At 40.7% G+C, this 23,114-nt stretch overlaps 3 protein-coding genes across 15 annotated transcripts in view; 1 reads left to right on the top strand and 2 right to left on the bottom strand.

Annotated features, from left to right (window-relative positions):
* Positions 1-39: 39 nt before the first annotated feature.
* LOC114453626 (dynamin-1-like protein) lies at positions 40-9,731 on the top strand. 2 transcript variants are annotated; one of them, XM_028433584.1, is made up of 19 exons: positions 40-219; positions 648-789; positions 1,251-1,303; positions 1,388-1,459; positions 2,977-3,063; positions 3,418-3,580; positions 3,671-3,791; positions 4,038-4,169; positions 4,698-4,904; positions 5,107-5,227; positions 5,384-5,539; positions 5,611-5,700; positions 5,784-5,876; positions 6,376-6,429; positions 6,872-6,952; positions 7,680-7,811; positions 7,901-8,010; positions 8,416-8,575; positions 8,671-9,731. In XM_028433584.1, exons 1-19 carry the CDS (start codon positions 118-120, stop codon positions 8,725-8,727), a joined length of 2,133 nt encoding a protein of 710 aa, XP_028289385.1. In that variant the 5' UTR covers positions 40-117; the 3' UTR covers positions 8,728-9,731. The 2 variants fall into 2 exon arrangements, with proteins under 2 accessions (XP_028289385.1, XP_028289394.1); XM_028433593.1 differs by lacking the exon at positions 6,872-6,952.
* Positions 9,448-18,984, bottom strand: tnnt2e (troponin T2e, cardiac). 4 transcript variants are annotated; one of them, XM_028433604.1, is made up of 18 exons: positions 18,903-18,984; positions 16,471-16,527; positions 16,386-16,393; positions 16,282-16,308; positions 15,618-15,638; positions 15,352-15,375; positions 14,691-14,714; positions 14,315-14,329; positions 13,855-13,875; positions 13,333-13,354; positions 13,180-13,240; positions 12,852-12,968; positions 12,685-12,762; positions 11,872-11,985; positions 11,628-11,740; positions 11,432-11,522; positions 11,088-11,128; positions 9,448-9,621 (listed from the first exon to the last, which is right to left on the bottom strand). In XM_028433604.1, exons 2-18 carry the CDS (start codon positions 16,509-16,511, stop codon positions 9,582-9,584), a joined length of 858 nt encoding a protein of 285 aa, XP_028289405.1. In that variant the 5' UTR covers positions 16,512-16,527; positions 18,903-18,984; the 3' UTR covers positions 9,448-9,581. The 4 variants fall into 4 exon arrangements, with proteins under 4 accessions (XP_028289405.1, XP_028289416.1, XP_028289418.1 ...); XM_028433615.1 differs by lacking the exon at positions 11,088-11,128 and adding an exon at positions 10,436-10,473; XM_028433617.1 differs by having other exon boundaries at positions 15,618-15,635.
* A 1,272-nt stretch (positions 18,985-20,256) lies between these two features.
* Positions 20,257-23,114, bottom strand: part of cald1a (caldesmon 1a) — a 48,197-nt gene continuing 45,339 nt past the window's right edge. For all 9 annotated transcript variants that reach the window (XR_003669456.1, XM_028395401.1, XM_028395437.1 and 6 more), the window contains one exon: positions 20,257-21,939. Coding sequence is in view for 8 of the 9 variants with exons in the window: in XM_028395401.1 (XP_028251202.1) it covers positions 21,926-21,939 (14 nt within the window). In the remaining variant the exon portion in view is untranslated. The remainder of the gene's footprint in view (positions 21,940-23,114) is intronic.

The raw sequence follows: 23,114 nt of genomic DNA, 5'->3' as shown, positions 1-23,114 counted from the left end.
TTACCGGAAACGTCTCTGTCGTTTAGTGGGTGTTGCTGCAATGGTGGCGTCGAAGGGACATTGAATGACTTTGGCTCCATCACGATAAAAACTGGTTTATTAATTAATTCCACAAGCATGGAGGCTCTTATCCCCGTCATAAACAAGCTCCAGGATGTGTTCAACACAGTGGGGGCGGATATTATCCAGCTGCCGCAGATTGCGGTGGTGGGGACACAGGTAAACCATGCCCTGCGTGCATTTTCTCATGTAACTTAGCAAGCTAGCAAAATAACCTTGTTTTAATGAAATACACGCTCGCATTAGCAGAAAGCTCAAACGTCTACCAACATTTAACGCAATACTACTGTTTTATATGCTGAAATGAAATGAGGCTTCACAGAGGCTGTGCGGAGCTTTGCTAAAATGCTGTTGTCATATTAGCTGATGCCTCACCTCGGTTTCAAAGTCTGTAACTGGTCTTTTTCGATCACCTTCAATTAATGCTATTGAAAGACATATGCTAGCGTCTGTTTGCTAGAACCGGGTCAGTGTTTAAGGTAGGAGGTTCCGTTAGCTCAGCTGGCTCCTTACAAAGCACATTACTTCTGTGCTTTGTCCTAGTAAGTCTGTGTTTTAATGTCTCTGTGTCCACTTTGTGTCTCCAGAGCAGTGGAAAGAGTTCTGTCCTAGAGAGTTTGGTAGGCAGGGACCTGCTACCTCGGGGGACTGGCATCGTAACCAGGCGACCTCTCATTCTCCAGCTGGTCCACGTAGAGCCTGGAGATGCAAGAAAGAATGATGATGGGGGTATGTACCAGCTCTTAACCCCCTGATTATACCAATGTTTACTAATGTATTCGACTAAAACAACAACTACTACAAATGAAATTATTATTGCCGCTCAGATGAATCTTGGCAAACCTGTTGGCTCACCTGATTCTTAATTACAAGGTCCAGTTTTAAAGCTCTGTCTTTGTCTCTCTAACCACTTGCAGATGCCAATGCTGTGAAAAAGCACTGTGCTTCACAAAGGTGCATTGTATAGGTGTCTTTACTCATAATGACGAGCATTAGCTTCTTCCAGCTCTGCCCTTTCCTCCTCTTCTTCACAGCCACACCTGTGATTCCAGCTGCTTTTATTCACCATACCTGTAGCTGTCATCAGGCATCAGTTCCTCGTGTTTGCGTAGCCTCCTGTCCAGAGTAGCTTCTGTCCGATTGACGATTGACCTCTGGGTTTGTCTACATTGACCACATTATGTTTTCAGTCACAGGTAGAGATGGCGAAGAGTGGGGCAAGTTTCTACACACTAAAAATAAGGTATAACGTTTCACGATAATAAAAGAAATAATTAATCATTTTGACCTTTGATTGTTGTAATGTTGTTTTTTTCCTTTTTTTCAGATCTACTCAGATTTTGATGAAATCAGGCAAGAAATCGAAAATGAAACAGAGCGAGTATCAGGAAATAATAAGGTGAGACATGGATTGTAAACTGTGACACTTCAGGATGGTGATGAAGCTGTAGTAGAAGATAAGATCTACATTAAATGTGACATGAGAAGATAAAGTGCACACATCTAGTTCTTCTTTATTTTTTGGATCAGAAACCAAACTGAAAGTTCAGTGCCAGCTGCAGGCAAAGCAGGGATTAGTGTCTCACATGTAATAAGTACAGAGAATTAAAATAATCCAGATGAAGCCATGCACAACTTTTCCTCTCAGTTCTGAGACTGTCAGTAAAGGCCTGACTTTGCCCTTAGCTGAGGAAAGTGGATTTTTACAGCCAAGCTTATATGTTTATCAAAATTGAAGCTCAGTTGGAGATCAGTGAATTTTGTGGCATGTAGTTTTAAGGTCAGTGGATCCTCAGGGGGTTTGGAGCTTCTAGAAAAACATGAAGCCTGGCTCTCATTTAGCTTAGTGGAACTGTTTCATTGCATGGCTCATGAGTGAGTGTGTTAAAAATGGAAACACACTGGGAGAGGATACAGATCCTAATTTTAAAGGTGACATTTTAATAGATGTGAAATAAAGCTGTGTCATTTAATGTTTAATGACACTATTTAAATTGTGGCAGGGTTAAAAAATGACTCATTAATATGAATAATTACATTCTCTCATATGTGTTTTTTTGAAGGTCAGGTAGGGTAAAATAGGGACAAACAACAATCCCAGCTCATTATTGCATTACTACATAGCATATCAGGCAGAACTAATGGTGATGAATCCAAAGTGCAAATTCTTCTGGGTTTGTTAAAGCTAGCTTCTAAAATAAGGAAGCTAATGTTATCACTGTGTTATCTACCAAACAGGAACTACAGGAAGCTCATAGTCCAGTCACAGATGGTTAACAGATCCAAAACCTGTTTACTGTTCAAGTGCTATGTTATTATCTGTCAGGGAGTAGGAGAAAACAGTAAGCCAAAGAACCTGTAGTGTTTTTCATGACAAACATATAGTTTGATGTTGTTTTTCCACAGCAGGAACCTGCAGCCTGTTCTATGGTAGCCTGCATGATGTTTCCTTAAAAGGCCATTTTAGGGTTGTTTTTAGGGGAAGACAAAGGTGCCCACTGTTGAGTAGGAACTGCTGACACGCCTTAAAAAATCTGTCCAATGCTGACTGGTTAAACTCAGCATCACAGCTCCTTTCTGGTTGGGAGGATAAACAAAAGGCAAAAAAAGCAACTGATTCCAGAGTTCTGTCACATGACCTTGTGAGTCTGGTGGTAAAATTCAAAAGCTGTGAGGGTCCATTATTTCTGAGCCTTTCTCTGTAAGTGTTTGCACAAGTTCCTGCTGTGGAAGATTTGTATTCAAAGGTCAACTTCAGTAAAGTTATGCAAAAACACTTTTCGGGCCATTATTCAAACAGTAAACGTTGAAGAGATACAACCTTGAGGCGGTAATTCTAATGTCTTCCATGTTCTGTAAAGCGCCGCTAAGCTGTTAAATACACAGCATGTTTGTTCTTTACTTGTCTCCCTGCAGGGAATCAGCGACGAGCCCATTCATCTGAAGATATTTTCTCCTCATGTTGTCAACCTCACTCTGGTGGATCTACCAGGAATCACTAAGGTAACACGCTGCACCTCCTCCTTCTAGCTCCACAAGACGAGGCTTTGATCGCCTGGCGCCTTTGGGGAAATTTGTTATACAACACTCATTAAAGAGCACTAAATCCAAGATTTAACCACATGTTCCTGGTCACCGGAGTTAAATTCCCAGACCGGTCGAAGCTTTTGTGTATTTGATATTTGTAGACTAGAGGGAGTTTGCCTGCAGAGCCCACATGTACGCCGGCTTTGATTCCACGCTCATTATTTTGTCCCCTCTGGTTGAACATGTGTTAATTTGAGAAATCGCTGACTTTGGTGCCTAGTAAGTCACACTGACAGTTACTGTGTCTTTTCTTTTAATTGTTCCCTTCAGGTACCTGTGGGTGATCAGCCTAAGGACATTGAGATTCAGATAAGGGATCTCATCCTGAAGCACATCTCCAATCCTAACTGCATCATCCTGGCTGTCACAGCAGCCAACACAGACATGGCTACCTCTGAGGCCCTGAAGGTGGCCCGCGAGGTCGACCCTGACGGTATGAAAAAGAGATTATTCTGAAAATTAGAGTATGTTTTTTGTCTGATTATTCACTATTTAACCTTTCTGAATAAATGTGACTCATCAGGCAGGAGGACTCTGGCTGTAGTGACCAAGCTGGACTTGATGGATGCCGGTACTGATGCTATGGATGTACTGATGGGCAGAGTCATCCCGGTCAAACTGGGCCTCATCGGAGTAGTCAACAGGTCTCACAAACAATATTTAATACCTATAAAACAACCCACTGCTCATAATTGAGATGAACGTGCCACAATCAATTTTTTATGCTGATACTAAAAGCTAAGTGTATCTGTCGTTTGTCAATACATTTATAAACTGCCAGCTGTAAATCCATTATCATATATTAGCAGTTTATTTCTGTGCACATTAATCACCATACAAAAGCAGAGACGGCATTCTTTCTGTTAACATCACTGTGGATGTATTTTCAGGAGCCAGTTGGACATCAACAACAAGAAGTCAGTGGCTGATGCGATCCGGGACGAGTATGCTTTCCTGCAGAAGAAGTATCCGTCTCTCGCCAACAGAAATGGAACCAAATATCTGGCCAAGACCCTCAACAGGTAAACTGCTGCAGCAAAAAACAATTATGTGGTCAAAGAAAGCATAATTTTGGAAGCCTGGGGGTTATTTTGTGTTCATAAGCTGCAGGATGAGGAGTTTTTCTGAACATTGTTGTGGATGCCATGTCTCAGGAGCCCTTGAAGCTCTTATTATTCTGAAAGTTGTCTCATCGTTTTAGACTCAAATGTACTGATTAGAATGTTTTTGCCATGAATCAGTAGTTTATAAAAAAACACTATGACATGATTCCACAATATGATAAAACATGAAAAATGGGTCAATGCAGTCAGCTTAGTTCATTCCAAATGTAATGGAAAATGGCTTAAATAGCAACAGGTGATAGACAAAAAAAGGAATCTAAGGAAATGATGTGCAGCCTGAATATTGTTTTCCTGTCCGTCTGTCCGTCAGATTAAAATGTTGAATCCATCCCTATGAGGGATTTACCAGGACACATCAGTATATTAAATTTGATTAATATCAGTCTTCTAATGTTCTAAAGTCTTCTAATATCATCATGATGTCAGGTTACTGATGCATCACATCCGAGACTGTCTCCCTGAACTGAAGACACGGATCAATGTGCTGGCAGCCCAGTACCAGTCCTTGCTCAGCAGCTATGGTGAACCTGTGGAGGACCAGAGTGCCACCTTGCTCCAGCTCATCACCAAGTTCGCAACAGAGTACTGCAACACCATCGAGGGCACAGCCAAATACATCGAAACAGCAGAGCTGTGAGTAGCCTCTCCGCCACATGGTGCTGCTGTTGATCCAGCTCAGGGAAAATGAGCAAAACAACTGCATTGGTTTCATCATTTAATATGATAGGACTTGTAAGTTGAGGCACGCACTGGCTCTGTGAAGGAAGAGCTGACAGGAGCAGAGGCCATGGTGTTCACATCACAGCTAATGTCCCCCCCTGCTGCTATTTTTCAGGTGCGGTGGAGCCAGAATTTGCTACATATTCCATGAGACTTTTGGCAGAACGTTGGAGTCTGTGGATCCTCTGGGAGGACTCAGCACCATCGATATCCTAACAGCCATACGGAACGCCACAGTGAGTGCCGCTGACATCACTGGTGTTCCAGCAGTTTCTTTAATTCTATTGTGAATCAAAAGAATAATTGCTTCTTCTGACCACGTTGCCCTGAGTCCTTGCTAACCTGTTGCTCCCTCCTCTTCCTCCTCCTCCTCCTCCTCCCTCCTGCTGCAGGGCCCACGTCCTTCCCTGTTTGTGCCCGAGGTCTCCTTCGAGCTGCTGGTGAAGAAGCAGGTGAAACGCCTGGAGGAGCCCAGTTTGCGCTGCGTGGAGCTGGTCCACGAGGAGATGCAGAGGATCATCCAGCACTGCAGCAACTACAGCACACAGGTCGCCAGCACACCATGTGTGTTTATCTCCTCCCTCTTCTATGCAGACATTGATACTGTTCCGCCCTACAGGAGCTGCAGAGGTTCCCCAAGCTGCACGAGGCCATTGTGGAAGTAGTCACTTCCCTCCTGAGGAAGAGGCTGCCCATCACTAATGAGATGGTACCGACACGTTCGTCTCTCTGCAGTCATTTTGTAGCGTTGCTGTACAGTGACACTGTATTGATCCTCTTTTCTTGTCACAGGTCCACAACTTGGTTGCAATCGAACTGGCATACATCAACACAAAGCATCCAGATTTTGCAGATGCCTGTGGGGTCATGAATAATAACATAGAGGTCTGTGCTTGTGCCCGGTCCCATTTAGAAAAAAAAAAAAAAACAAAAGTCCATAACTTAAAGTGCAAAAGAAAATGTTTACACCAACAAGATTCTGTTAAAAAAAACAATAACTCTGCACTCATCAGAGCAGCTTAGAAACCACGATCAACTCGTTTGTGACTAGAAATCATGTGACAGATATTCCGTGAGGTTTTTACAGGTCCAGGCTGAGCTGCCTTTTTTTCATTCATATTTTCAGTGTGAATTTTAGGTAATTACATTTTTAGAATATAGAAAAAATCAGTAGTCCGAAATCCAAGTCTATTAAAAAAATGTTAATGGGATTATTATATATTACAGAGAAAATAATTTACACTGATGAAATGTGTTTTTAATTAGCAGAATGGTTGGTTTAACGTTAATCATTTTTCTTTTAAAGTGGAAAAAATTATTTCAATATGGCCATTGTAGTAATTTGTCAGAAAGCATCAGGACGTCTGTTTCTGTGTGTTTGCAGGAGCAAAGGAGGAACAGGATGAGAGAGCTGCCTACTGCAGTGCCCAGGGACAAGGTAAGAGGAAGAGTTTGAGATTTAATAACGGTGTGTTCTAATATTTGGTTGCAGTCTGCAGCACAACAGGAAGTGAACGCTTTATTTTCAGACAGGAGGCAGTTCAGCTTTCAGAAGCCAGCATCTCCTTTCCTTGATCTTTTCCATAGATTGTACAAAATAAGTGGACGTAACATTACAAAGTGCCTTAAAATGGCCAGCAGGGGGTGACCACACTGGCTGAGAAAAGTAATTTACCCGTTTCCAAAAACTATAGTTTATCTTTGATCACAGTTAGATGTTCATACTTAAGAATGTTCTAGCCCTGAAAAACAAACTGGCGAACTTCTAAAGACACGATGGTTACGTCCCCTTTTTTTCATGCAGCCTGTGGTTTCCCCACATTTCTTCTTCTTTTTTCCCTCCTTTTCCTTCTCCGCTCCTGCTCTCTTATTCCTGCTAGTCTGCTGGCAAAGGCCCGACTGGCCCAGCTGTGGTCTCTGGCGAGCCCCCTGCAACTGGAGCAGACATGGACAGTGCCAAGGTGGGCACATAACGCAGCTCGCTGGCTCTGTGCCTGGCTAGCTATGTAGGGCATAGATGGAGAGATGGGTGGATGGATGCTTGCAGGCATGTGATCTTGCTGATCTTTGTGTGCTGATGCCGTGCTCTTGTTTCTTGCTCCCCTCAGCCTGGGCAGACGTCTGTTTTGTCGCAGAAAGAAGCTTTTTCTCCTCTCTTTTCTATTCTCTACTTTTGATGTCTTATCTTTTAGATTTTTTTTTTGCTGTGCCAGCAGAGTGGCTCTAAGGATGATATTGCTGTCAGTTCAGGTCCCCCAGAGGATGAGGACAGCTGGCTTTGGTCATCCCCTGACTTTTCCTCTTTTATTTTTTGTGACATCTGCCAGCTAATAATTCTGGATGATTTTCCCTCCAGCTGTTGTGCAGCAACTCTAAAATAGTTTGCATTTAATGCTGATACGCAATTGTTTGCATGCTCAAGGTTGCTATTATACATACTGTAAGTTAGCATGCTGATGTTAATATTCAGTTTACAGAGCTGTTAGCATGTCTGTTGTCTTTTTTCCTGTTTAACTACTGCATTAACAACTCACAGACACCAAAGTCTGTGTCTTCTGAATCAAATGTAAATATTTGTATGTACATGCCTCTGTGTGTCATGCTAAATAAACCCTAATAACAAGCAACAGGTGCAGGTCTAAAATGTAAGGTGGTGTAAGGAGGTTTATATTTTTCTTTATATTTCAGGCCCCAGCAGCAGGACCGCAGGGTGAGCAGGACGGCACAGGAAACTGGAGAGGGATGCTGAAGAAAGGCGAAGAAGCTCCAGGCTCTGGACCCGGCAGCCCCCTTAAGGGAGCTGTCAACCTGCTAGATGTGGTAACTACACACTGGCCTGCTCATATGCCCAAAATGATTTTTTTTATTCATCCAACCACTGATTAAAACATCACCACCTTCTTCTTCAGCCTGTGCCAGTCGCCAGGAAGCTGTCATCACGTGAGCAGCGGGACTGTGAGGTCATCGAACGCCTCATCAAGTCCTACTTCCTCATTGTACGCAAGAACATCCAGGACAGGTAGGCCCACTTGTTATTCTGCACATCTCATCTCAGAGCACCAGCAGCAGTTATTTGATACATTGTTGTGGCTGGTAGGCACCCAAAAGTGAGATGGGAAAACGCTCAAACTGCTTGGTGTTCTGAGGGTTAAACCATTTTCCTTCTGTAAATACTCACCGTTACACTAAATATATGTAATTTTCTACATGTGAAAATAGTCCCCAACAACTTAACTTCTGTATATACCCCCTTAAACCTCTCCTATTTAGCTCTTTCTTAAACAGCTCAGTACTGGGACAGGCGCAGCCACCTGGAGGGTCAAAATTGAAGCCCTCCATCTGGGAAACAGCGCAGTCACCAGGCCATCCTGCTGCCTTGTTTTCAACCATCTGTTTGGTCTGTTTCCTCTCTCTCTTCTCTCAGTGTGCCAAAAGCAGTGATGCACTTCCTGGTCAACCATGTGAAGGACAGCCTCCAGAGTGAGCTTGTTGGCCAGCTGTATAAATCCGGCCTCCTCAACGATCTGTTGACAGAGTCAGAGGATATGGCCCAGCGGCGCAAGGAGGCTGCCGACATGCTACAGGTAACACGCTCCCACCTGGCAGTGCTGGCGTTTTCCCTTGTTTGTTTCAACTCACTGCTCATTTCTCTGGGTGTTTTCTTTAATCTTGTCCACAGGCGTTGCAGAAAGCCAGTCAAGTGATTGCTGAGATCAGGGAAACACACCTGTGGTGAAAAGTTGACCTGATCTGTCAGCTCCTCATCATGCCTAAAGGACCGATGCTCCATGCACTCATCATGTCTCAACTTGAGACACCACCAAAACTCCTGTGTACAGTAGGTACTTGAAAAACAAAGATAACTCAAGTTGTACAAAATAAGAATGCTCTGCATTTCTTTGCTAATGTTCAAGGTACAATTATAGGAACTGCAGTTGCTGCCCACAGCTTAGCAGTGCTGCCAAAAGTAAAAAAGACTGTGGTTAACCAGTATGGAAATTGACTTTTTTTGTGTGAAGTGTAAATGAAAGATACGACACCAGTCTGGCTCAACAATGCGCTTCTTAAAAAAAAAAAAACATGTCTTGGCTTCAGGGTTGTAAAGGAATCAAATATTCAGCCCATCATTTGCAGCCTTTTTGATTAGGAGTAGCTGTGATGCGTCAGAAACCATGAAACCTCCATTACTTTTTAATTTTTGCACTAGTGTCCCAACACTGTACTGAATAGGCAAGTCCAGTATCCTGAACACTGTACTGTCATCTGAGCATTTATTATTTATTTATTAATGTGTTATTTAAATGTTTACATATCGCTGCCTACATGTGAAATTGACAGTGCACTGTAGTTCTGTGTATGAGCTCCCCCCCCCATGGAAAAAAGAATAAATAGAAATATTTTATTGCCATTTAAATGATTCGGAGTCATATCTGTGAAAGGATGAAAAGTTCAAAACTAGAACACACGCCTGTTTATTGTTTATGGCTACAGCCAGCTGATGCAGAGACACGGTGCAGCGTCTTTGTGTCGGCTGAGCGGTGCTGCTTCTGTTCAGACGCCTCCTCAGACGCCTTCCGTGGATGTTACCGTCTATCTCAGCCTGCCCTTGCCCTTGCCTCTTCCTTTGGCACTGAGGAGGCGGAGACAAACAATATTTTACTGGATTTCAGAGTGGAAGTGTTTACATCTTGTGTACCAGCTCAAAACTCTAAAACAGGATTTCTGAATAAATTTAAAAAACTGGTAAATTACATAAGGTTATTTAATCTAAACTTTATTTTAAAAGAAGAAAGCTATATAGTGGTCAAAACAATAATCTAAAACTTAGATTGGAAAGAACAAAGAATAAAAATCTTCCATGCCATTTTTTACATACACATTCTTGTTGTTAGTGTTACATTTCTTTGACAGGACAGAAGTACAAACACCGAAGCATCATGCAGGCAGACAGGTTCACACTGGACACAGCTGGCAGGCATGATGGTGTCCTCTCAGAGAACAGCCCTACCTTTGACGTCTTTGTTTGATGCCTTTTTGCCCATTTGCACCATATGTTCTCATATTTTACCAAGTCACAAGTTCAAAAGTAGCAGATGGAATGAATGTGAAGAGTAAGAGATGGATGGTAGTTAGAAAGTTATAGCTAAGGGTAAAACTACCAGTCGAGGTGATGGTTTCCATGGCAAACAGGTAAGAATCATCTGTATTGTGTGTTAATCTATCCTTACAACTAACAACCACTCAGCAAAGATTGCATCACATGTTCCCACTTAACATCAAGCAGGATAATGTGACTTTAAAAGGCCTTAGATGTGAGAAATAGTGTGACCCAAGGCTCTTTAAATTTAAGTACAAAGAGCAGCAGTGGCTTTAAAAGAAAATGTTCTCTGTGTCAATCTAAGCCACATCTTCTCAGGTGTGGCTGTAAGATGGCTTCTCCTTACCTCTGGCTGGCCTGAACACGGGCCAGGAGCAGATTGATCTGTGGGGGAACAAACATGGAGGACTGAAGAATAGCAGGCGAGCAAACAAACCCCAGCTGAGACAAAGAGTGGACCTGATGGTCCTGGAGAAGAACTCAGCAGAGCAGAAGATGTCCAGATCATGTAAACATGGATTCTACTTTTCCTGAGCTCATCATCACTGCATATAAAACCAAGAGTCTGTGTGTCTCTTTTCACAGTATATTAATTCATTATAACAATATTTGTTTATATTTTTAAAGCTATTTTAGTCTTTACATTTAATTAAATTTAAAATGTTTATTTTATTTAACTTTATCTTTCAGGTCACCATACATTAATCACAAGATCTAGTGAATAATAACTGAATTTAAATCTGATATACATTACAGTAAACTAGCAGATTATTTCAAGTTGATTTTGTTATGTTTTTTTCCCCTCTAAGCTAAGCTACAAGTCTCCCATTTGCCATACAGTATTTTTACATCTATCTTACAGTAAAAGGAAAAAATAAAAGATCAACCAGGAAGTTCACCTCATACCGGACGTCCAGCGGTTCTCTGATTTCGACACACTGACAGAAAAGCTGCACAACAATCAAGAGGCTCACACGCCTGCTTAAACAGTTACTCACAACTTCTGCTGCTCTTTGATTCGGGCCTGGAGTACACTGATCTGGAAGTCAAGGCACGTTCATTTAAACAGACACCCTCAGAAAAGCACAGCAGCCAAATGCCACTCAAAGTTTAGTTTGGTGCTGTAGCAGCTAAGTCGTGAAAATACCTTCTCATCTTTGGCAAACAGGTTTCCTAAAGGATGGACTGTTTTATTAAAAACATCCTGATCAGACTGCTTTTACTTTAGCTTCATTTAACAGATGATGGTAAAAATAGGTAAGTTCTTATATAGTGTATACATTGTGAAGGGAAAAAAAGATATTTCACTCTGTGCTTGAAAACCCTGAGGCGAAGTACTTACATCATATTTCTGCCTCCTCAGCATCTCGCTGAGGTCGAACTTCTCTGCCTCCAGCGTCATCAGCCACTGCCACAGCTCATTGGCTTTTTCCCTTTCAAGCAAAAAGCAGGAAGTGAAAACTCACTGGGAGTTCATACACAAACGTGTCACCAGTATCAAAGTGTGTCTGCAGGAGTGTGAGCAGCGGTGTCTTTACTTTAGTTTGTCCTCAGTGAAGTGCTCGATGTTGAGAGGTTTCCTCCTGTCTGCCAGGATCTTCCTTTTCTTCTCTCTCTCGGTCTGCTTCTTTGCTCCTCGCTTTCCATCTTGCTAGATGGTTAAATTAACACATGAGAAATGAAACAAGACAATTACATTATCAATATAAACGATTTACATTATAAAAAGTTGAACTGATCTAATTATATTTTCTTCTTGAATACAGATGTGTGGTGACTGACCCTCTGCTGGACGCTACTATACTGCTGAGTCATGTTTGTCAGAGCCTTCTTCTTTTTGACATCATCATCCAGCTTCTTGCGGGCCTCCTCCTGCTCCTTCCTCTCCTTTTCTTCCTGTGACACAGATGCTCATTAGTGGTGATAGGAAAAGTATATCACATGTCAATGATAATCAGTTCATCAATGCTGCAGCTAACAACTGTCAACAAACACAGTGAGTTTCAAGAAAAGATACTGCAGAATTATGGAGAAATGGAAGCTTGAATTGGCACTTTTGAAAAATTTTACATTTTTTTACAAATTCACTTTAAAAAAAAAATCATAAAAGATGCAGCAGATACTTCACTGGATTTTTTGTTAAAGAATGATTTGATTATATATGATATGATATTTGATGCCACAGGACTAAAAGACAAAAGATGATTAGAAATGGCAGGAACGTGTGCGATTAAAACTTTGAACAGCTCCAGCGTCCTCTGTACTTAAAAGTATTCATAAAAGAGCTTGAATGAAAGCTCAGTGTGTCACCTTTAACATGATACTAAACATAATACTGTAAAGTATTGAAATATATCCTTAACAAGGGCCAATACCAAGACATGCACCAGTGTCAAAAAATTTTTTTTTTTTTTTTAATCAGGGGAGGGTAACTTTAACAGCTGATAACAATCTAGCTGCGACTTCAATGGGGTTATCATACCAAAATGTTGCCTACAGACCCGTGTCTTTACAAAAAGTAATAAGCAACCTTTGCCACATCTCATCTGGCTCATGGACTTTTATTATAGACAGACAACAGCAATTAAAACTCACAGCAAGACGAGTCTGCCTCTCCTTCTCCTTCTCAGTTCGGATCCTCTGCTGTTCAGCTCTCTCAGCACGACGCTTCTCCTAATCATCCATACACACACACACAGTGTAATTGTTTGCTGGGTGGTGCATCACTCTAGTTATCTGGCATGCTTTCCTGGAAGACTTACAATCCTGTTAACAAGAGCGATGAGCTCCTCCTCGTCCTTCTTCCTCTGAACGAAGTGGGCCTCGATCAGAGACTGCAGCTCAGACAGATCCTTCTCCTGACGCTTCCTGTGGATGTCCTGCAGTCAGACACACGTATTTTATAGTACTATACTGAAGAGGACCTCCAGTCACACTGCCTAAAACCTTGATAAAAATATGTCTAAGGCAGTGTTGGCAATACTTGTGTGGTCTTGTGTTTGGTCCGCTGGCTGATATTTACATGCGAGTATTGCTCTTGTCGTCTATCTTGTTGAAAAATGCCAACTTAAATCATCCTAAATAACTCACATCAAAATCAACTTTTTCTCCTTCTGGTATCTTTGGCACAGTTATTGGTGGAGCAAATGCCCTGTAATAAAAATACAATAAAAATGTGTTAGTATATCATCTTTAACCAACTCACTGTCTCATTGATTTCAAATTCTATAAAAATAAACTTACTTTGGTTTGGGTTTGGAGTCATCTGTCACCATAAAAAGAGCACATTTAATTCAGTATATCTTCATTCGGATACATATTTTCTACCTACTACAAATAAAAAATTTAAAGCACATCTCTAGCTCAGAAGCCAAACCTCATATGTCAAAAGGTTTCATCTCTGACGGTGCTGTCTTACAAATGAAAGATACAACTCTTTCATGAATAATAATCAATAACATTTGGACTCTACACAACAGTTTCAGTCCTTTCTGCTCAAAAAGACTATCTGTCCTTGTCTATAGCCATTTTATGTAAGATGCAGTGCAGTCATCTTAAAATGAGACAGAATGTCTGACAGAAAGTCAGTGCACCCCGCATAACAAGAGGGATTTCTTTATAGTCTTCAAGCACCACATCGCCTTCGTTTGGGCAGCATTTGTGGGTCTAGGTGAGCAGCAGTTGTTGAATGGACAATCGAAGACAGCAGATGTTTACCCAGCAATAGTAAAGAAACATTTTCACAAGGACTCAGCAGCATGTTACCTTCATCTGCAGCTGGAGACTCTGTGACACAGGACACAAGGAAATGTTAGTGGAATATCAATGAATTTCTTTTTTTATTATTTACAAAACCTGTTTCAATCTGGTCTGATTTTTTACTTTATATATTCTCATCTGAAAACATTTGCTGCATGTCAGAGGGAGAAATACAAAGCCTAAACTAAGCTTCTGTCATACTGCATTGGTCTAAATACACCGGGGAATTCAGGCCGTGAAATCAGTTTACTATCAGACAGTGGAGGCAGTTCCTCTTATAAAGGTGTGTTATCAGAATAGGCAAAAATAAAAGAGGAAGAAAGTTAGATATTTACACCGTACATGAATTTATCCACAAAGATGGCACCTCACAATTTCAGACAAATACCTGTCAACAATAAATGGTAAACATGGTGGCAGCTGCAAAAGCCAGAGTAAAGATTTTAACAAAAAGAATGTACATTACCATCCTCTGCAGGCTCTTTGTAAGGCGAGTTGATCATGATCAGTGCATAAAACAAGAGAAAAGCTCATCAGTTAATGTCGCTCAAAGGAGCTAAGAAGCTCAACATAGGAGTTTTAAAGTCTGTGACCGCCTTGTTCAAGTTGAGTTTAGTTGAGCAAAGATCTCCTAACATGACGTTTCCATGTACACAAAAAGACAGGAAATGTCGGAAAAACACCATAATCTGCCCAGTCCAGACTGGGCAGATTATGGTGTTATGGTATTATGATCTCTTTAACCAATTCAAACACAGACTTTTTTGATTAATAAAACAATACTGTGGCCCACCTCCAACTTTGGTTTAATATGCTGATGTTAAAGCAAAACAAGTCCTTACCTTGGCCTGTGGCGCTCGAAGGTTCTGAGGTAGAAGAATAAAATATGATTAGATTTCTCCTACATAATATCATGTTTTTATATAAGTGACATTACTGTCTATGAAGTAAAAAATGTTTGAAATAAATGGATGAAATTTCAGATGTGCAATATTCAAAATAAGAATATACTGAGTTTGTCACATTTACACAATGCATAGAATTTTGACAATCATTTTATCAATTTATGAAAGTGAAACAGCACTGAGTACTGAATACAAGCAAGCTAATAATGTCTACATAAAATCGAATTGTGCCAAATTGATAATGATATTCTTACTCAAACATTTGTAGAGGTTCTGCCCTTTTATTCAAATTCTATCATATTTGGCACATTTGTTGCCAAAGAATAGCAGAATGTCAGCAATGGCATCTGTATGCATAGAATCATTGTTAGCATAGTGTTTTCCTCCCTGGACACCAAGAACATGCAAAAAAATTACTGTTGTGGAGCATTTCTTCATTTTCTTTGGGAATGTCTTTTTAGGTCTTTTTCCTAAAGTGTGGCTGGGGTTTAAAGGGTTAATATTTACAATTAGAAGACATCTTAGCCTCTTTCTGTTTAATATCTTCTATAAAAATACAGATATACAGACAAAACAAATACTTGAAGTACAGATTTACCTTCTACGTCAGGTGCAGCTTCTTCTATAAAACAAGAACATTACAAGGGGGGTTAGGGCCAAAATAAAATATCAGCTATCATTAAATATCCACCCATTTAACCCAGTCGGCTGAAAAATTCTGCTCTGATTTCTACTTGATATGTTCATTAAACCGTTAAACCCAACGAGTGGCGAGTAGTGAGTGGCAATGAGTGACAAGGACATGTAAGGACATGTTCTATAAAAATACAGATGCACAGAAAAATACTTAAAGTACAGATTTACCTTCTACTTCAGGTGCAGCTTCTTCCATAAAACAAGAGCATAACAAGAAGCTGTTATTGTTGGCCAAACACATGACAAACGAAGACACCATGCTACACGCAGTGCACAAACATAATACGCCACAAGGGTGCAAGCATTAAAAAAACAACAACAAACAAATAAGTCATACAAACCTTTTTTTCTTTCAGTGTCTCCATGACTGAGTGAACAAAATATGGATTAGTGGATCAATGTGGCTCTGGCACACAGCTCACGGCTGGGATTTGGTCATACTCTGAGCACTGTGATATTCTGTCTGGTGGGAAGCACTGAAAAACTGTGCTGGTGTTTTGACAGTCAGTAAAAACAGGGATCAGAACCCGAGTCTGTTAGCAGTCTGTAAGCATGTCTCGGAAGTGACGGAAAACGCTCACAAAAGTTAAAAAAACACTATTTTCACGTCTCATTTACTTTTATTTTATTGTGTGGTGGAGGAAGAGCCCATCAAAGTGTGTTTTCTTCAGATATTTTATCAGCGCATGCGTGACAGTTCTACACGCTGACAGATTACTGTTAACAAATGAAGTGTTAGGATTAAAAAGCAAACACACACAGCCAACTTGTTATGGCTTTTTATCACTGACAGCAGACAGTAACACACATGAAGCCATGCAGAAGCCTTTACCTTCCTCTTGCTGTGTTTCTACTACCTCTGAACAGACATAATCAGGTCAGCTACAACTAGCAATGGAAAAAAAAACAGAGAATGCTCACAAAGTCTTCACTTACCTTCCTCCCTGAAAAGCAAAGAGGAAGATGTGAACCTTTGATGTCAGTAAAAATCAGCTCAGTTTGTATTCAACAAAGTACTCACTCCAACACCTCCACCTCCACTTCTACTTCTTCATCAGCCATTGTGGATTAAAGTCACCTGCATCACAGAGAGGGAAGAAGATGCAGGAAAACATTAAAAACTGCTTCAGTTTACCACTCAGAACATCATGCGCTTTATTATAGTTGCAAAAGCAGCGCTTGCATCAGCTCGCTGTCAGATCGTGTTTATTTTTAAATTTCAGGCTTTTGCTTGCTGTGATTGTTTGCCTTCTTGATATTCTCGTCTTTATCTTATTGACTGTAATGTTTTTACGAGCCCTTGAGATTCCTTCCCCTCGGACAGATGGTTTGTATCTCTCGTATTTTCTTTTCCTTTCAGCGCCTTTTATCACTTGTACAAACAACTGAACCAAAAACTTGGCTACACGCTGTGAGATTGGAGCAGTTGTAGAATCTGAAATTATTCCACCATTGGCACTGCAGGCAGAGGCCCAGAGCTTTAAACAGCTCCGGGCCTAATCCTCAGCCATTTCCTCTTGGCACTGAACAAGGCTGCAGGCAGCCGACAAGAGTCTAAAACTACCAGGACTGCACCGAGTCCTTCAGGGACACGCTGATGTGCATCTGAACACACACGCATTTGACTGGCTTTGATATGTAGACTTGTAAACAACAGTCAAAGCTTTTTGGAGGTGTGCAGCTCAGTTTGATTTTATTGCAGCCTTAAATAGTACGATTAAAGAAAACTCTCCAAATAAACCCTGGCGAGGTAACGGTGATGTCATCATGGAGATATGCTGTTCAAGACATTGGTGAGGTCACCTGTAAATAGTAGTCCATATCATCCAATGAAAGAATCCAACATGGCTGCTCCTATAGCAACAGCTGTAGCATACTTTATTTATTTCTCTGTGGTCATGTTGCCAAACTGGGTCACCGTTTCTACTTCTGAGATAAGTGAAGGCCAGTTGCATCATAGGAAACAATGAAGCGTTTCGACAACTCCAGAGTCGTCAAATTTTTACCACCTTATCCTCCAATGTGATCCCTGCTTTAACTTTTACACTGATTATTGAATACTATAAACCCAAGCTAATTAGTTAATGCACAGCGGTAGCTGTACCCACTTTCTTCACATTTATACTAACCAAAGATAAAATAGTGCAAAACAAATCTAATTAATAATAACAAACCACATTTAACGTCTAATCTAATCAAATCTAATCTAATCTAATAGTTGTATGTCATGATATGATTGCACACAACAGTTTGGACCCTGTGTTTTTCAGGCTTGTAAATCGGCAGATCATAACAGCCAGTGTCATGAGGACTGAACAGTTGGTGGGATCTATTTTTAAGAATAATAGAGCAAGCTTTCGAACAGGTGGAGCGACTCCTCCAGACAATGGGTTTGGCTCACCTCACCCACACCCACACTAAATCAATGAGCTTGGACCCACATTGGGACAGGCTATTTTTGTCCTCGCCGTTCAGTGAGCTGAACATTTTTTAACCACCTCTCAGAAGTTTGGCTTGTTTATTTCAACGTTTTCCTCATCACAGATATGATGATTATTTCAGGTTTTTAGTGAGAACAGACTTTTATTTTACAGTTATTTTTAGTTCCATCCTAGCTCCTCCAGCTTGGCTGCAGTCCTTTTCTTTCTTTCCAAGTTATTGCAAAGGGGCAGCTGCACATTCAGTCCCTGGATGCCATATTTACACCTTCGCTCTGTATATGGGTTACTGCCCAAAATTCAGGCCTCTGTTTGCATTACATATATTCAAACACTCCTGCGGTGCTTGCGGAGGCCCTGTGTGGCTGTTACTTGTGTCATCAGACTAAGCAGCGGACGTCAAAAGACGACGTGCAGGAGAGAAAATGAGCCAGATAGAAAAGCAGAAATGAAAGAATACCATCTGGCTGAAGAAAAGCACAGACTGGAAACCCAGAAAGAATCCACAGTGTATGAGGGCTGTCATGGCTGGGGTATTAAATGTGTATTTGCTTTAATGAATGTGGTCACTCGCCGTCTGGCTGAAACTGTGGAACAACACACACAGTCTGACAGTGGCAGGAATGCTGTGGGTGCTGGTTTTAGCATTAAGTGACATTAAGTCAAAGCCTAAAGCATGCTACCAACACAACTGTCTCGAGGGTTAGCTTAGCACCTTTTTTTTAACCAGCATATGTACCACTCAGATCAGAATACATAAAAAAGCCATCATAAAATCATTGAGGAAACATCTGACCTTGGTAAATTCAGTGTTTCTGACTTTATATGGAGAAGAGCTACTTATTCAATCACGCTGGTGGATTTTATGTATTAAATTCAGCAGTAAATTTAAATTTTAAAAAAAGAATGTAGGCAGACATTTTCATTAAAAAAATGCCATTTAAAGTGCCAGTCTTATTGCCCCCCCCCCTTTGCTCTCATGCACCCTGAGGTCATGCTCATGCTCAGCTCTTACCTCCTATATATCCCCTGAAGCAGAGATAGGATTAACAGCAAGTGCCTGTGTTATTCTTCCACATCCAGACAAAGACAAGTTCAATCACACCCCCCTAACCAAAACACACACTTAATACAGTCCTGTCTGTCATGTGACCACATATCTTTTCCATGACTGGTTAGGATGGTCAGTTCTATTGTTGGTGATACAAAGATGAGTTATACCTGGGGAGATGTGCTGCGTTCAAGTACGGGGTGAAATTGGAAATACAGCTCCGGCAGCTGGTGGATGATCAGAGTTGTTGTTTCTCAGGATAGATCTTTGGATGTGCTGCAGCGAGAAGAAGAAAAAGATTTATACACACCCATTGCCATCATATTCTATAATAAGACAACACAGTCTTTAGCAATTAATAAAGATAAACATTTGTGATCTGAGTGCAGGACGTAGTGTAAGGGTGGCAGCCATAATGACTAAACTGATTTAAATTATTGGCTGACAAACTGTGCCTGTGTGACAGCTCACCTGTCTGAAGTGACAGCAGTCCATGTTGTGCAGCAGGAACTCCTAAACCCTAGAAATGCGTTGGCATATTAGCACTTCCGGGTTTTTGGGTAACACAAGCGACTAAAGAGGCTAACAAATATGGGATACTTCTTTAATGCGTTTGTAGTACAGAGCGATAAACCGTGCTGTAGTTCGTTTACAGCATGACATTAGCTTCGCTAACAGTGTACCTGCTAAGAGCTGGAAGCAGGCGAAGTGGTGTGTTACTTCACCTGAAAAAGTACAGGCCCACTTTAGCATTAGCAAGATATTGCTAATTCCGATTTTCAGTTTTTCTATGATGGCTAGTGTCTCCTGCATTGCTGATTACACATTCGCTTCTATAAGAAGGATTTTTTGGCAATACATGTTGACAGGTATGAGTTTCTTTAAAAAAAACAAAACAAAACAAAAATTCCAACCTGACGTGCTAGTTTGTTTAATAAGATCAGCATGAGTTGGAGGTCGTAAATTTACCGAACGCTCAGCAGCTACGCAGGTACCGGTAAGTATCAGCTAAATACGGCGCACCATTTGGGCCAAAATTAATTCTACCTGCACGTATATATATATATATATATATATATATCATCACTGAATTGTCTGAACCAGTAATCTTATTCTTAATTTCATGGGATTTTTTTCATCATCAGTAGAATTTGATTGTCTGTATCTATAATCTTGATCAAAAAAATTGAAATACAGCAACCAGAGACATTTCTGTCACCTATGTGGTTAATATCCAGACCTAGTATTCTATTCTATTCTATATACACTGTATGGCCCATACGATTGCAGTTGAGAAATAAAGGAAAACTCAGCATAGTAGAATACCTCAATGTCTTTATTGCTGTTGTTGAGTCAAGGGTACAATGTTCAAAACATTCATCCACTTGGAAACTGCCCACTGGTATGATGACATTGGTGGAGAGACTACAGATAGTGTTTGTTGCATAGGCTTAGTGCTACACAAAGTGTCTGGTTAAACATGGAAATAAAAGAGTTGTAAAAAAAAAACATAAAATGGACACAAGCTTGTAAAAAAAACTAATACAGCATTATGAGAAAGCTGTATTTAAAAAAAACGAACATAGATGTCACATTAAATCACACTTGGAAATAGTTTTTGGTCGAGCTCCCCTGCTCTTTTCAGGAGCCATGGAATGTGATTGTCGGACTCTTGAGCAGTAACTTTAATCAATTTAATGCCCTGACAAAGCGATCATGTTCTTATCAAAGCTTGTGCTGCTTAAAAAAACAAAGGGAATGTGCTACTTAAGAACATGTCAGTATAAAAAAAATGAAAATCACCTGTTTCAAAATCATACTGAGCTGCTGTGAGGCTTTTAAGTACTGTACCTCAGCTGTCGTAAATGTCATTGCAATCATAAGGCCAGAAGTTTTACATAGTGGTAAATATCCTTGTACTTATATGCTTAGGCACCCTGATTTTACTTACGTATGCCCTCAATAGGAAAAGCATTGCTGAGCGTAAGAGTGTGCATAGAGGCAAAAAAAAGAAGTTATAAAGACGGTTGTTTTGCCTATATCCTACATTATAAACGTACAGCTTTTAAAGCAGCGAAGGCGACACATGCACCTGCTTTTAAGAAGGAATGTCTGAAGGTTTTAAAGTGATCGAACAGGTACATAAGCTAGAGAGAACAGCTCGAAAAAAGAAAACACATTAAACATAAATAAAATGACATAAAGGATAATAATGGCCTTCTGAATATTCAACACTCCTATCACCTTCAAATTGTACTGCCTGTTGGTGAATAGTTTTTGGATACAAAAGAAGCAAAAAATACCTTTTTGTTATGAGTATAGAGATGTTATATATGATACAGTATGATATTCAAAACATCACATGTGCTAACATATATTACCCAGACCATTGCTGCACTATTGGTAAGACATAATAAAAGGTGAAATCTAAACTCTAGAAGTGCTTACATTTCTATCCTGAACAGGTGAACGTTGAATAAAATAGCAATGTGTGAAGCTTTTGCTTTAAATATAAATTAAAAAAATCATAATAATAATAATAATAATAAAAGTCGAGATGGAAAATAATCTGTGTGAGGGAGAGAACTGGTTTCACCTCTTCATCTCTTATGGAATGTGAAAACTCATCATCATCATCAGCTCGGCACAAAGTACAAACCATAAATCTAAATTTAATTAGTTTTGTCTTCCTGGCAGGATTTTTTTAAAGAAAATTAGTAATAACCAAATTTCACAGCATTTTCTTTCTGTTTTCTTTTCTTTTTTTTAGAAAGCAACAAAAATATCATTGTGCAAAGGCACTATACGTGGCAACCATACAAAAATCTGTTTCCATGCAGTGCTTGGACAGCGTCTCCCTGTCCCTCCACGTCCTTGGGGGGGGGGGGGGGTCCCTCTTGGGTCACTATTTGGTTCTTATATAGAAAAAGTCAAAGGAAGAGTCTTGGATTGTCTTGGTCCCCAGCTTTAGTGGCTCCTTAGAGACATTAGTGTCCCATTCCTAGAGAGACACACAACATTTGTCAATTGGTGGTTTAAAAAAAAAACACCTCAGTAAGAAGTCATGCAGTTAACTGCAGTCAACAAGCAGCTCAAAAGCTACTTGAGGCTTTCACAACAAAGCAAAGACAGTCTGAGATAAACACTAAACTACAATTCAGTTTCTCCTCTGCTTTGGGTATTAAGAAGGGAAGGCCACTGTAAAGTGGTCCATTAATCTGAAAATCCTGGGAAAGGTCAGAAATCTGAGACTAAATTGGGATTTTTTTCTCATAACTCTGAGACTAATGGGTTCTAGCCAACCTTGGACTCAATAGCTTGACACATACACCACCATGTTACTCAGTGCCTTTATCAATAAGGTCAAAATCTATCAATAAGATCACTACAGACTGAAGAATCATTATAAACTCGGCAAAAAATAGGCCCATCTCAACAGCAGCGTCTACACATAGGATCCTTCAGAGGACACAGTCAACACAGACAGTTAAATAGAGAGTTAAATATACACTATTTCCAAAATGGTGGATGTTATTTTGAAAGCTCTCTGTCAGAGCCAAGCATGTGGAGCGTGTGTGGCTGCTAACTTGTACGTGGTCCACTACAGTGTCAAATATCTATAAGATGCTGTAGCCAACTCCTAGCCAGAAATCGACACAAATCCTCTGTCATCGTCTGAGTCAGGCCGCGCTGCTGTGCTAATCTCCAACATACCAACTATTAATGTGACAACCTGGCCTGGCAGGAGCGCCGCTGTAACGCTCCTCGGCTCCGAGCAGCACAAGTGGATGTGTACATGAGTGGAAACACTGAAAGGTTTAAGTGGCGTCGAGATAGCCGCTGAGTGTGTTTATAGAGGTGAAATTGGTGTGTGTGTGATCCTGTGAACTGAGCAAGCAACATATTAAGCTGACATGCACGGAATCCCTCAAGGCCAAAACCCCTCGTTTGAACAAAGGAGGCAGAGGAGGAGGAGGCTGCACTCAGAGCTGATTTTAAAATAGTAAGCAATGTTTAAGTGGCATCCTAAAACACAGCCGAGCCAAACAAAAGGACAAACAGCAAAAGCAGAAAGGACTGCGAGGGAGGGAGCGAGGGAGGGAGGGAGTGACAGGGACAGTTATTGGTTTTGGGACACATGGTGCCTTGTAAATCAAAGTGCCACGGACAAGATGA

The sequence above is a fragment of the Parambassis ranga genome, chromosome 2 (genome assembly GCF_900634625.1).
Source record: "Parambassis ranga chromosome 2, fParRan2.1, whole genome shotgun sequence".
In the NCBI taxonomy this organism is placed as follows: Eukaryota; Metazoa; Chordata; class Actinopteri; family Ambassidae; genus Parambassis; species Parambassis ranga.
The sequence above is the reverse complement of the archived record's forward strand: the minus strand, read 5'-3'. Positions and strand labels throughout refer to the sequence as shown.